Source organism: Aythya ferina, assembly GCF_964211825.1.
Source record: "Aythya ferina genome assembly, chromosome: 3".
NCBI classification, from domain to species: Eukaryota; Metazoa; Chordata; class Aves; order Anseriformes; family Anatidae; genus Aythya; species Aythya ferina.
In genome coordinates, this window is record NC_140298.1 from 58,264,615 (window position 1) to 58,280,108 (window position 15,494).

At 41.7% G+C, this 15,494-nt stretch overlaps 1 protein-coding gene across 10 annotated transcripts in view; it reads left to right on the forward strand.

Moving 5' to 3' along the window:
* The window catches only part of NHSL1 (NHS like 1), a 168,310-nt gene that overhangs the window by 119,715 nt on the left and 33,101 nt on the right, over nucleotides 1-15,494 (forward strand). For all 10 annotated transcript variants that reach the window (XM_084514672.1, XM_084514671.1, XM_084514673.1 and 7 more), the window contains exon 2: nucleotides 495-647. In XM_084514672.1, the coding sequence (XP_084370798.1) occupies nucleotides 495-647 (153 nt within the window). The remainder of the gene's footprint in view (nucleotides 1-494; nucleotides 648-15,494) is intronic.

The following is a 15,494-nucleotide window of genomic DNA, read 5'->3' on the forward strand; positions in this document are numbered from 1 at the left end:
GAAGGTTATTTCACAGTACAAATGAACCTGTCGTAATCTCTCACGATGACTGTCACATTCTCAGGGTCACCCTTGAGCAAGGGGAAGCTCCTGGCAGGGTCAGGGGACAGGAAAACTGATTTAATCTGCCGAGACTGGGAGCTAGAGGGAGCAAACAGTTCCAAGTTCACAATAAATTCCTCAGCAAATATAAACACAGGAGGATAGAAAGGTATTTCCTACACATTGCAGGAGAATGCATTTAGATTAGAAATGGGAGGAGGGCTTTTAAACTATCATGGAAGCGAGGTTCTAGACAGCATTTGGACTGTAAACTATAGTGGACCTAAGCTTATGGTGAAAAGCAATCTGTTTGTAGTAAAAAACAATCCTATGATTCTATGAAAACAATCGTTTTGGTTTCAAGAGGATGCATGGCAAACTGACGTATGGGGTTACATGCTGCAGCTACCTACAGTAGCATTTAGTTTCTTTCTTTTTGTCTCTCTCTGCAGCTGTTTCCAACTTAGATGAAGAGAGCAGATGGACTGTCCATTACACTGCTCCGTGGCACCAGCAGGAAAATGTGTTCCTGCCTTCCTCAAGACCACCTTGCGTGGAGGACCTGCACCGACAAGCCAAGCTGAACCTCAAGTCAGTACTGAGAGGTAAGATGCTGCTACTACAGGCGCTAACATATCCTAAAGCTATGGTGGTTTTTGCAACAGTCTTTGCAGTCCAAGTTGTAGGAGTCAGAAGAAACTTGTTTGGTTTGGCTACAGCACATGTGGAACACTGAGTGGGGTTTACCACTAGAGATAAAGGGAAAATACTTCTGCTATTGAGAAACAAGGAAGTCTGTTACCTGGCAGAGCACTCTAGAGTGGAAAAATAGAAAACCTGGTGGGTTTTGGCCGTTCCCATTTAGTCTTTGGAGCGCTTCAAAAACAGTGCCTTCCATTTCAGTAAGTCCTGAATTATTCCATTTATGTGTTAGTTTAAGAACCAAATCAGAGGTATGTCATTCAGCGACTCTTTTTGTTGCTGTACAGTGTCATTTCTGGGAATGTGCATCTTTGTGAAACGTTGGAAAAAGTGTTGAGGGAAAAGAAATGGCGAACAGAGGACTCACAAGGACTTTTTCAGTAGTATAACAGCTTTCTTGCAGAAGGGTGCAGAGTTATTCTGAGGACCAGTTTCTGCCGTTAGTATTCATGCCATACTCACCAGTGTGGCATGCATTGAGTTGTGTTAGTGCAGTGGGCAGGCAGCAAGCAGAGAGGACTGTGAAACAGCTCTTTCTGGGCCAAAAGAGCTTGAAATTACAGTGTATTGTCCATGTTCTGGAAATCATTAACGGGGTTTTCTTTACATTGGCTATTTTGCAAAGGGCCAGCTTATTTTGAGTCCCTGTTTGTTTCATCAGGAACCACAGGCACTTGATACCTCACAGAGTTAACTTGATTTAAAAGAGTGGTATATTTTTGTTAGTTTAATACTATATTTCTGCTTTTTAAACATGCAGAAAACTTCATTTTATATGTCTTGAGTGGAGAAGTGTTTGGCTGTCATGTTTTATTTCTCTTGCTGTTTCTCCAGTTAATTGATTTTCACTATCTCTTACTAGGTGCCTTTCGTTATCATTTAATAGGGTAGTCTTGACAGCCAGGTTTATTAGCTCACACATGGCTCAGATGATAGCCTGTGTGTTCCTCTGTACTTATATTGGATTAATACATTTGTGCAGTGCTTTAGCCTTGAAATGTTTACTGTTCCCTCACAGGCACACTTACCAGTTCTTTCAAATATATATGTGTATATATATATATAATATATATATATATATATATATATATATATATATATATTTACCTGCTTTAGATTAAAATAATACTGTTTATGGTTAGCTTTTTGTAAGCCCTAACTTACAACTTAACTGTTCTTCTATTTTTCTATTCTCTGCGTGGTTCCATTATAAAAGAAAAATCCACAGGCTAAAATGCTCTTCTGATTTTCTTGTGTTTTATAGGAAATGTAACCTCTGCATCTTCTATTTCAATAAGTTTAATATATTTGTATGAAACTGATTAACATATGCTGCTTCCCCCAGCTTACACACCTAAAGTTATTTCTAACTGCTGGGACTTTTCTCTAGAGCTGCTTCTCTTTATAAAAAAACAAAACAAAACAAAACAAAAAACAACACATAAAACTATCTCTTTATAAAAAAAAAACAAACCACAACTATTCAGTACTACTACACTTTACCAATTAGATATTTGTGGTAAATAAAACTTGCATATACGCATGATGTGGGGCTCCTTGTTAATGAAATTCCATGCTTTCAGGGAAGTAATTGAGAGAGAGAGACAAAGCTACTCTGATGCCTTCAGCAGACCTCCAGCTGCTGACATAGTCAACAAAACTCCACTCTTATTTATTTAATTACTTTTTACCTCAAGCTCTTTCCCTGGCCATGTTTCTTCCTCGCAAGCAGTTCCTCACTGTGGCCTGTAGCTGTCCTCGGTAGCTACAGCATGAATTTAACACCATTTTCAGTAATTTCATTACTGCCTGCAGGGGCTCTGAGCAGTGAGAGAGGCATTGCCTCAAGTTTTACCAGCTTTACCCTTCAACAAGCACTGTGAAATCGGGAGGACACCAGTGCTCCTGAGCACATTTGGTGGGTTAGGTTAAAAGTTCTCTGCCCAGAGTTGAGTTTCATTTAGCTTAGAGGCGTTATAGAGATTGTTATGTAGTTGTGACTACTACTGAACTATTTTTCCACCTGCTGTTTTCAGAATAGACAATTTTTTTCAAAACTGCGTAATGGATAGGAAGTAAATTGCCTAGTACTATGTGATTATAGCATAGAAGGCTGGAAGGAAAAGTAATGGTCCATAGCAAGTTGATTGCAGGCTATTATTTTGTTACTGCATTCATTGCTGCCCCAGTGAATGAGAGAAGTTAAGTATAAAACTTGGGTTACCAATAGTAATTCACTTGCAGAGCACAACATTCATTTAAACCACCTCTATTTAATGTATATTTTTTTTCAAAATAATTCAGGCAAGATATTCCTTTCTGTCAAGGTGTTCTTATCCATCTAGATTCACCCACCTAATACTAACCAGATAAAATCCTGAGTAGCTTTTCAAATAATGGAAGGTCAAACCTATTTGTGCTGGTACAATTTTAAGAAATCAGCAAATTTTGACAGAATGGGTGTAGCTAAAACAAACAACCTAATTTTTCTGGGGAAAACAAACAAACAAACAAAACAACAACAACAACAACAGCAACAACAACAAAAACACAAAACAACCAAGTGCTCTCTGCTCTGTGATCTCAGTGTACTTTTCATACCTTTAGCAGAAGCAGTGTTGCATTTGGAGGAGGAGAAAGTGACTTTTTTTAATGCAATTTATTACTTTATAATATATCTATTTCTATATATTGAAATGTCCTCTGCTTATTGCACTGTGAAATTTCATGCAGCTTGTGATCACAGATGTTACATGGAAGGATTCTGTTGGATTTTTGTACCTATGAACTAGACTTTTTCACTCTTAAAATCAAGGGACCATGCTGAGCTCTTCCTTTGCAAAACTACTTTCAAGTATAAATGGTGAGATCTTTCATTCAAATTTCTTCACAACTGAGGTAAAGCTATTTGTTATTTAGGCATGCAGGTGCTTGGGTGCCATCTGATTTTTTTATATAAACAAAACAAACAAAACCACAATATTTTCTAGTAATCTGAATTAGAAAATGAAGCACCTGAAAGTTGGGAAGTTTGTGATGCACGCTATTCGTTTCGGTTCTCAAGAACTGGGGTGGCTTTCTTAGACTTTCAATTAAAATGTAAAGTTGTTACTGACTAAAATCAGTGACTTGAAAATGTTGAACTCAGGCTGCGTAACTACTAGAAACCCATTTTAAATGAAAGTCTTTAATGTCACTTTAAAGTCTCAGTGGCTTAGCTGCTAGAGCAGAAGAGCTAATTGGGCTGCACTTCATTCGCATGGTACCATGGCAATATGATTTAAAAGGCAGTTTACTAAATGGTGCAGTTCTTTGCTGGTGGTGGTAGCTCCTGTTATTTTAAATGTTTTGTTTCCAGTGGATAAAACAGGCTCTCCCTTTCTCTGGGGAAGCAGCCAGGACCTTGGATCGCCCAGCGGAGCAGATGGGGCGACACGTTGGATGTCAAGCCTGGGCCATCCAAGGCACCTGGTTCCCTACCCTCATGGCCAAGCTGCTCTAGCAGGCCTTTCCTGAGAGCCTGCTTGAAGTGGGCTCTTGCTCATGCTTCCATGGTCACCTTCTGTTCCCAGGATACAAATGTTCAGGTGGGAACAACATGATATTGGCCCTTGAGGAGTTTTGTGTGGCTTTGTGCTCTGTGCCACTGCGTCCTCCTAGGGAGCAGGGGAAATGGGAGGTGAAGAAGAAGAATGGTGAGAAAGAGCTAAGGCTCTGCATGGTGTCCGGACCCCAAAACTACCTCCTTGCACTGCGTGCCTTCAGCTTCCAAGGCTGAAGGACTGCTTGGCTTTTTCAGTCTTGTGTTGCCGATGTCTACAGAGTGGTTGGACTGGCATTGAGAGTCCACTGTGGACACTTACTGCAGTGTATCCTACAGCGTTTTTGGCCTGTGAGGCCAAGAGGTTAAGTGGGTGTTTGACCAGAGTCAGGCTGGTGGCACCATCAAACAGCCCCTGTCAGTGTGCACCAGCAGATCTGTCTTGCTGCTCTGCAGCATTGTAGTACTTAAAGGATCATGGTCTGAAGTGTAGTCCAGCTGCTCACCTGAACTCACTTTGCTCTGCATTTTTTTTGAACCGTCCTGTGCTCTCCATGAAATGTGGATATAACTCAGCTGCAGTACTAGGAGGCAGTGGGCATATGTGGCCTGATTTGCAAGAGGCAGTCATCTTCCAGTTCCAGCAATTGGCAGTGTAGGGTCCTGAAAACAGATCAGGCTCTCAGCCAATGGCCTGTTCCTCAAGGGTCTTGTGAAGCTCTCTCTGCTCAGTTCAAGTTGCAGGTTGGGGATAATGTTTTGGTGCACACTGCTGTTTATTGCTTGGACTGGCTGTCATTCCCAGTGGGTTAAAGTGGCAGATATGTACTGAGAAATTTATACCTGTAAACAGTGTGAACAGTTGGATATGCTTTCATACTAATTTTTCAAACTATAGCTGCAGAGGCTTCTTGCACAAGTGTCTGCACTTTGTGCCTTTCCCCCCCCCGGCGTAATTGTGTTGATTCAAACTACGTATATAGTATAGGGCTTGTTGTTCCAATGTCTGTGATGATTCATTTATTATCTCATCTTCAGAAGAGCTGGATTTGGCTGAGAGTGGCTTCTGTTTAGCTTTGTTGGCCAAATTCAAGGAATGTATTTAAGCAGCAGTGATTGGAACACTTGATTTGTTTTCTAGGAGACATCTGGTTAGCATTGTCAAATAAAACCGGATTTAAGTAGTTACTCATAAAGCCGCTATTATGTCTTGCTGCAAGACCCTCCAGACAGGTACGTGTTTACCCTTTGTCTTCTGAGGGCATCTGCCAGATCACTGCTCAGATGAGCAATATTAGGGTCAGCCCTACAAGTCAATAATCCTGCTGAGAAGATTATGGACTTAAAATAATCTTATGTTTCATTAAAGAGCTGCAGAGTAGAGGGGAACCACTGGTCTAGTTCAGGTTCAGAGGGATATCAAGATGCAAATTTCATAGCAAATGGAAACCTTAATAAAATAAAAGACCATTAAAGGCTAGGGGTAGACCATGTTTTCTGAAATCAACTTATTCTAATTATTTTAGTTTCAGCAGTCAAGTTAGTGCCAGTGGTTCTGTCCATGTACCCTGTCTTTTTTACAGTTTCTGAATTAATTCACAGTATGTCTGTTGATGGTTTTAGCCAGGTTCCATACTCTAGCCACACTTTCTAACAGGGAATTTAAAGAGGGAAAAAAGATTAAAAGAAAAAAGGAATATTCAAATGAAAACTAAGCAGAATTTTACTGGGAGTCTACAGTTCATGTGTTTGAATGCTGCTCTGGGGCTGAAAAAATGAGCTAGTTGGGAGGATTTAGATTCCCTATGTTTAGGTTTAGTTATGTAGTGCAGTGTTGAGTGTATAAAACCATACAGGGTGGTTATACATAGATTGATTGCATGGTGTCATACGTACATGATGAAGTGAAAGCATTTCTAGTAAAAGGGTTAAGAAGTCTAAAATTTGTTTCAAAACACTAATGATATTTCCTTAAACCAGTTTAACATGTTTTCTTCGTTTTTTCTGATGGAAGTCAGAGTCGGGAGGAAGATTTGTTTGAAAGATTATCGAACCCCACCCTGTTTCAAATCTGTGCCTTTAGTGGGAGAGAAGAAATCTGAAGTGTTACTGTCTGGTATAATTGTTTCAGTGGTAGGTAAGCAACTTCCATCACAAGTACTATCAGACTTTCAGCTGATTTCCAATTTGTGTTTTTATCTCCCTCTCTTAGATTGGGGTGTTACATACACGCTTGTTTGCTGCATTTTAGGTAGCTTTAAGTTGAACATTAAATGTCCCAGGAGAAAAAACATCAGAAATTTCCTTTGCATTTTTATATCATCTCTGTTCAGTAGTCTTAAGAAACAACAAATATCCATAAAAATGCCAGGGAAAAAGTGTAGAGAATGTTTTTTAATGCCAGCATCAAACATGCAAAAGGAAGCAAATAGAAACTGTTAAACTTAAGACATGTTGTCACCAGTAAATGTAGTGGTATAACACTCATGCAGAAATTTAAATTAACTCAAGACAAACGGTGATAACTATTTTGAGCACTTCCCAGTGACAGCTTGTTAACAAATATAATCTGTAATGGCTGTTGCATTTTGGTGCCTTTAGATAGGTTTTCTGTATGGCTAAGTCATACCGACCACCTGGGGAGCTATGGGTGGGACTACATTTATTTGTCTTTGAAAAGCTTCATAAAAAGAAATATAGAAATGATCAAAGTGTTTGTATTTACTTAAAACTCTAAAAGGTATTTTCATATTTCAGAGGTCCTTTTAGTTTGGATCCTTATTAAAGGCTTGCACCTGATCTGGACTCTTGGAAAAAAAAATCAAACTGCATGCCTCCTTTACTTAAATGCTGCACTTCACGCCCCATCCTTGTGCATTTACACAGCTGAGCCCTGAAGCAGCCTGGGGAGGCTGGTCTGGAGGGGTGGGCTTCCCAGCCTGACTAGGTGGCCTGCTGTTGTGCCAGTACACCCTTTCCAGTGTAAAACAGGGCACTTGTGCATTGCAGAGGATAGACCTAGCGTAAGTACATTATGTTAGTTAGATTTTTTTCAGTTAGATTTATTTGAAGTATCCATTCAGCAGACTTCTCCATTGCAGGAGAAGGCTCCATTAGGGTTATCTTTATCCTGTGGAGCCCAAAACATCTTTGTTTCTGGGAACTTAGCATAGTATCTGTCATTAAATCTACCTGCAAAGCTGGGCTTGGGCACTTGTGCAAGAGAGAACACAATTAGCAGTGCTTGAGTATTGGAAAGGTCTGGTAGACTTGGTAGACTTTCTTTTTACTCAACAAATAAGAAAGCATTGTAATAAATAACTAACTTTTGGCAATAGGTTTAAAGCCTGCAGCTTCATACAACACTTGCGTGTGAAAGAAGTCTGTTGGGTACCAGTGTTGATTGTCTCTAGGGTTGTTTTATGCTTTTGTATATGTATTTGTATGTATATGGAGCCCGGCTCTTTTCAGTGTCACCCAGTGCCAGGACAAGAGGCCATGAGCACAAACGGGAGCACAGGAGGTCCCGTATGAACATCAGGCACTTCTTTACTGTGCAAGTGACAGAGCACTGGCAAAGATTGCACAGAGAGGTGGTGGAGTCTCGCTCCTTGGAGATCTTCAAAAGCCACGTGGGTGTGCTCCTGGGCAACCCGCTCAGGCTGTCCCTGCTTGAGTAGAGGGTTGGACCAGATGGCCTGCAGAGGTCCCTGCCAACCTCAGCCATTCTGTGATGCTGTAAAAATACAAATCTAGAAATAGCACTATCAAATTACATTTTGGGGAAAGAGATGTGAATAATAAGGAAGGTAGATGGACTGGAAAATGCTGGTATTAGCCAAAGCATCTAGATAGAACTGTTAAGCAGAAATTTTTTCAGCTGATCTGGCATGGTAGTATATATCTGTTGAAATTCCTGACCTATTAAAACGGGAGTCTGAACAAACCAGCACACTGGATATATCACAGCTGAAGTTCATGAACTTGCTTTACAGTTAGAATTGGTCACAGTTCAGTTGATACACAAGTGCATCGTTGCTGTGGCTTTACAGCATATTTTAAAGCTTTGATATAGAAGCACTCCCTGTGATACTCAAGTTCTGCAGATGATATGGGGATTTATACATTTAAGAGAAATGGGATTTGATCCAAGCTGAATGAAGTTTTGGGAGGAATATAAAGTAGTAGAGGCAAGCTGTCTGCCTCATTTAGATTTAGGGACAAAAATAGATGCTGCATTGGAATTAAACTGAGCTGTTTTTTTAAAGTCATATTTAGCATGAGATCTTTGTTGAAAACCAGATTGCTTTTGTACAGCTCTACATTTATACAAGCTGTTTCATCCACACAAAGAGAGTTGTGCATTCTTATCACTGGTTTGTAAATGAGGGACACATAAAGAGGCTCAGAGTGAAAGTCAGTGACTTTTGCTAGCTTTACTAACCAGAAAAGACCTTTGAACTAGGGCGTCTCATTTTAATTACAGTTTCAGGACTGATCATTCTCAGCAAGCTCTTTATCTTGAAAAGTTACCTCCTGAAATTTCCTATTAACTGGGCTTCACGTGTAGTCCAGAATCTTTGTCCCTGTTGTACTGCAGTTCAGAAAGTAGGCAGGGAGGCAGGAACACCCTCCAAAGGGGACCCAGTTTTGTAGGGCATGTTCCAGTATAACACTAGTGTGACCAGTCCCCCACAACATGTAGCTGTGCCTGTTATAATTAAGGCAGCAGCCTTTTTGCCTAATAGAGCATGCCACGAGTAAGCTGGATATTCGTCTGGAGCTCATCTCACCCTTAAATAATTTTAAATCCTATCTACTGAAAAATCCTTTCAGGCATTTTACTTTAAGCAACCATTGGATAACAAGCACACAGTTCTCAGAAGTGGAGATGTTGAAATCCCCGTTACATTCTTCTGCTCCTTGTGAGAGAGATGTCCGCAGTGTTGTACCAGGCACTGGTTGTTACTTGTGTGGAGAGGACCCGAAGTAAGGCAGCTCGGGTTCTTCCTTAGCTGGCTTTATCCCAGTGCCTCAATGTGCCCATGTGCTGCAGGCAGAGGGTAGATACCCCCTACGACTCTGCATTTAGGAGGTATATCTGTGAAATTTAGGTGGTGTCATGTCTGTCTACAGATGTACAGCTCTTGCCTGGATCTAACCTGAGGGGATTCACTTGGACAGCAGAAATCCCGTGTCTGGAAGCCAGGTCTTCTGACACCCAGTCCTGTCCCTCACAAACCCATGAGGTCTTAGTTTTCTCACTTCAGCTGGAAAAACAAATTCAAAACGTGCCTGAAGTAAATTAAACTTACATGCAATTATTTATCAGCTTGAAAACAAAAAGTTCTCCTAAAACAGAAAGCAGTGATATATTACATTACTGTGTTTATTAAAGAGCAGTGTGATATATAAAGTAATGTGTTATTTTTTAAAAGTTTGTTTCTCGAGACACTTTTCACTCTCTTGGAAAAGTGTATTTATGTAAGACAAATGTATGCTGTACTGTAGTCTGTCTGTATAAGACAGTGTTTGTAGTTGGCTTAGAGGAAGGAGGTTTGTGTGTATTTACAGAAGGGAATGGCTGCAATGCCTAAAGCAAAAAAGGGAATAAAAAATCTGACCTGAGGGAGTAGTTTTCCAGTGATACGTGCAGTGAATGGATAAATGTATTTTAATATGCTAGTCAGCAGATTTGTTTCTGTAGGTGACAGTTTAGCTGACTCTTGCAGATAGTAGCCTTTTTCTAGTACAAAAAACAAAAAAAAACACCCACTACAAAACACAAGTTACAACTTGAGGGGCTCTGCCAAGAAGTCACCCTGAACGTAGTGGAGGTAATTTTTCAGGCATGCAGATGCAGCTGTCAGCGTGTCTCTTGTTCGCCCTTGCTCACAGTGGGACAACCCCGAGGAGTGCGAAGGCACATGGAGCGCATGCTGCCTGCTCCCCTTTCGCCCTCCACACCATGGCCTTTCCCTTTCTACAGCTGGGTGTGTGGTGCCTTCCTCCTCCATTAAACTGCCCCTGATCCATCCAGTGTTTTTTCTTTGGCTTTTAGCAACTGGTCCCCAGGCCTTCTTCCTTGGGCATGAGGCCAGCTCAGGTGTTTCAGGGCTGTTCTGTCCTTGCTTTCAGACTTTTGTCACTCAACCCAAGCAATGAGTACCTACATAGGTGCTTACTTTAAGTAAGTTATTTAGTAAGTTATTTACTTTAAGTAAGTTATTTAGATGTCTGAATAGCTTTGATGCTGTATCTGTACATTGTGAATATCATGCTCGTTTAATGTTCAAGACAACAGTGGTTGCTAATAAATACTTAGAAACACAGACAGGTGGATTTATTTTTGTTAAACTCTTTAATTGTGACAGCATGTGTGTTCGTGTGGATGTAGACACCTACAGAGCTTATGGCCTGATCCTGCAACAGTCACGTGAGCCGTACTAAACACGCGTAATCTCATTAGGACTAATTTAGCAAGTGACAGCTACAAGTTCAGGCCCGAGGCATCGGGGACTGGGCCTGGCTGTGGTGGCAGGAAGCTGTGGCCCTGCACTATGGCTGGGGCTGCGCCACGCAGGGAGGGCCCAGGCCTTTCACCTGCTGCCAGAAGAGCAGTTTTCTGAAGAAGCCTCTGAAAACATGACATTCAGCTTTGAACAGTTACAATAAAAAATATTTTTACAGATACATTAGGGTTGTTTTCAGAAGCTGTCTCCCTCTGGCCAGTTCTGTTGCTGGCAGGGCAGTGCATTTTGCTTCATGCAAACTTCCAAGATACTGTGACGAGTTTTCGTGGAAAATTTCTGCAAGTATGAAATAAGAAATGTTACCAAAGGAGAGGAAAAGGCCCCACACATCCAGTCCTCTCCCAGAAAACACAATCTTTCTTGCATCATGGAGCAATACACTGTGTGCATCTGACTGAGCAGACAAGGTATTCGTTAATCCTGGTTTTTCACAGTAATACCATGTCAAATGAAGGGATGAGGTGTCTGAGCTGTGCCTTCTGTTCACTCAGGTGATTTGCGACTCAAATTCTCGTGTAAGAATATGGTTTCAAATTGTTTGAAAAGCAGTAAATAGTTCACGTATGCGAGACTTGCTACTGTGTGTTATCAGCTCAGGGTCAAACGGAATTAAATGCAAGTTCCTAGTGTAAATTGAAGAGATCTTCAGGATTGAGAGGCCTTGGTGGTATTTTGTACCCTTGGCTTGACTGCATGCCACAGAGGCCAGAAGGGTTTACTGGAGAGTTTGAGTTATTCAGCTGGAGTCTGACCTTCAGACCTTGTCCTACAGAAGTATTGCCAAAAATAGTAAAACATAAGAATTAATAAAGCTCGTTAAGCTCCACAACAGCACTGAATCCAGTGTTCATGGTTCAAAATTCTTGTGCAGCATTGCACTCAGCTCTATTGCCTGCAAATTGCCCCTTTTGGAAGAGGGAACTGCAATTAGCTCACATATTGCTGGTGAGAAGCATCCCTAGCGTGCTGGTGTCTTACACAGGGATTTAGTGAACTCTGCAGTAATGAAACGCCGAGGAGACATATGAGGGGTTGATTATATGGCAGCAACTCAGATGTAATGGTATGGGCACTGACAGCTTTAACACATTTTCTCCTGTCATGCATCCCCTGAATATCCTATCTACCATGCTCTAACAACTGTGACAGTGATGAGGGAGTCTTTAAAAGGTTTTAAACCACATTTCCCACACACTTTCTTCATGCCTAACTAAAACCACCCTGTGAACGGCAAAACTCAACCTCAGGCAAAATTTTCTTCTCTAGGAAAGGTTTAATTTAGTCACATAAGTGGGGATAAATTATATTATAGCGTAATATGACTACAGTCATTTTAAAGCAATACTTATAATACAGAAGTTTTGACATTTAATATATCACTGGTATAGGGGGAAAAGGACAAGAACTAACTTAAAACTCTATGTAGTCAGAAAAAAACACTTGGAAGGCAGCGGAAGTCTGTGCACAGCACCTCTGCACTTAGCCCCCAGAGCTAATGAAGGGGGAAAAACAGGGACGTAGCTCAGCCTTTGTACCATGACATCACCCAGTGTGGCCACCCGTTGCACTTGCCAAGCCAAGGGCCTTTCCTCGTCTTCCTGGGCAAAAGGCTGCTGTTTGTGTAACAAAACCGGTTCATCTGGGGCAAAATAGTATTATTGCACAGTTCAGATCTGTGCACGATAATGCAGCACACAGGGCATATTTTGAGCTTGCTGTGCATGTGCTGCTGAGTTGATCTCAGGCAGACGTATCCTTAGGAGTCGCTGTTTGTGTCCTGCCTGATGCAGTCTCCCATGTTTTGCCCTGGCAGTTTTTAGGCAGAAATTACGGAAAGCCTGTACACATTTTTGTGTATTGGATAATGTGAGTGATGGCAGCCCTGCCATGGGGTACAAGACTGTGCATATCCCTGGCTCAGCTAGCACTAATGTACTGTCACATGCTTAAAACCAAAGATTATTAATAACCAGAACTGACTCTCTTCTTTTGTTATGTGTTCAGACATCTCTGAAATAGCATGCTTATTTGTAGGAACTTTTTCACTAACTCAGTATCTAGTGCTCCTCTCTGTTTGCATAATGGGGCTGTGGGACTAGGACAAGGTATTGCCCCTCTGGGAAAAAGGATCCGTGTCTGGAACTTTTCTTAGAGTATTTCTTCCAGGTTATATGTGTATATATATATGTAACTACAAAATATTTAGCTGAAAAATAGAAAGCTGATTGCTTACAGAAGACCATGTGCACCTTATGAGAGTGATTAGATGGTGTGTGCACTCCTCGGCTAGCATAGTTTTCAGATAGAAGTTACTACCCTTGGTGTGGCAGTGACAATAACTTCAATTAGCTGTACTGGTTGATCGACCTCCTGTTGTGTTTCTGGGCTGTTGCAAAGTAAAGTAAAAGATCTCTCTCTGAAGCTTCTGATGAGGTTTGCTGGCCTCAGGTGCCGTCTAGAGGATGTGTTTCTTGCTGTGCTGTGAAATGTACTGTGACACTAAGTAAATAAAGAAGCTATTCTTTTGGATAAGTCACCTTTGTGGTGGTTTGTTTCAGCAATCTGCAGCAATTCTCTTGGCTTCTGCAGCCACATCACTGCAATAGCTTCTGAAGTTACTTGGATCTTGTGTTGTGGACTAACAAAGGTTGTGAGCTTGATAAACTGTTTTATTGTCAGCTCTCTCATTGAACTTGCTGTGGTCTTCAGACATTCAGTGTTGTCTTCCTCAATAGTTCAGGGAGATCTTTTGGGCTTCATGAAGTATGCTATTCATCATCTTCATCTCCTTGGTTAAGAGAATAAATAAGGTTAAGCAGGTAATACCAGAGCATGCTCCATAAAAGCCCGTGGCTCTTGGGGCATCCATCCAGTAATGCCTGGTGTTGGAGAGCTGCAGAAGTGGTCAGTAAGGACCTGAGGCCTCATCCCAACAGTGAGAAGAAAAATAACTTCACTCCCATGTACCTCTTAGGTTTTCTTCGTGTTGGTTTGTGGTGATGAGTGACTGATCTGAAGGCAAAACTTGTGGTGCCGAAGTTGACAGCTCAGTGCATTAGCCCCTGCTGCAAGTTGATTCAAGCCTTCGTGCCGTTTCATCCTGCCCCAGCCCACTTACCCCTGCTCCTTTGTAGCTCAAACCAACAAATCGGCCTGTCAGGGTGCTCCCATTTGTGGGTGTTAAGAGCTGGGTCTTGCTGATCCAATGCCAGGTTTGAGGGGGTGGAAGAATTTGTTTTACCACGGTTGCTGGCAGTCTTTTCTCACCCCCCTCTGGAGCACGGCAGCTGTTTGCCAGATGTGCGCGGTGTCAACACGCTCACACGTGCCAGACAGGTGAGTGAGGTTACTGACCCTCCGCTGCCCAGCTGTAGGAATTGATCGGGGTCTCAGAACCCACCACCACCACCTGTGGGCCTTGAACTGAAGGAGCAGTGACAGGTTCATGCCATACAGCCCTTTTTGACCCCATGCTGAAGCATGCGATAGGCCAGGACGTACGTCTGGCTCCAGTGGAAATGGCTAATTATCAAATCGCATACTTGCATTCTTGTGCATTTTCACATGCAGGGAAATCCACCTCGATTAAATCATCACAGAGCTGTGGTTGCTCGAGGTCAGTTAAACCACCACCGTGGAGTCCTACAGTCCTCGGTCTCAGGAGCATATGGATGTAACAGAGAAAATGTATGCTGACGGTGCAAGTCATAACTCCAGTTAATCATTTGGCAAGCAGAAGCCTCTAAAATGTTTCCCTCAAAATAAACATTGCATATTTTCCATTTTAAGAGGTATTAAAAAGATCAAGGTAGGGAGACAGATGATACAGTCACAGAAAATCTTTCTCCAGTTTGTGATGACAAAAGCACTTTGTGCTATGCCCATATATTGTGCAGAAATCTCAGCTCCTTAGATAGAAATGTAACAGATACTTATTTTTCTTTTTGCTTTCCTCATCTTTCATCAGATTCAGATATCTGTCTCTGGAAACGCAAAATTAACGGTTTGACTGGGCTGATGAGTTTGGTTGCCGCATCTTGAACATTTATTTTTTCCTTATGCTCTGGCGTCTGTTGTTCTTTAGCACAGTCGCACTGAATATCAATTAGGAGGCGGGAGGATGGTTATGGAAAACTTGGCGGGGGGATGAGGTGCCGACTGGTATTTTGGCTGTGTTGAGCGGGCATGCACGTTTGTTCTGAATTCTTTCTGAACTTTGAAAGCTCTTTGCTTATCACATTGAGCTCTGCAGTGACATGAGATTTTGAGATCCCTGTGCTTCGCATTCCTTTCCAAAATCACAATAAATGGTCTATTCTGCAGGCACGAAGACAAGACAAGTGGTCAGTGCCAAAGTTATTTAGCAGATGGTGCGTGAGTAGTGAGCAACATCATCATTTCAAGTGCAGAGCGCATAATGGGTGTCTACCGGCCTGGCAAACGAGACCCTGGTGTTACACGCATGCTTCCGTCTCCCATCCTGCAAGATGCTGCCATCTGTCAAGACACCGAGCCAGATCTCACTTAAAAAACCCCCAACAAATAAATCAATTTCAGTCGTCTTTCCAAAGCTCTTCCATCTCTCGATTTAAATAAAAGCCACGTGTATACACGCTATGTGTGGGCACACATACATAACACATGTAGAGAGGTGGAAATATAGATTAAAAAAATGA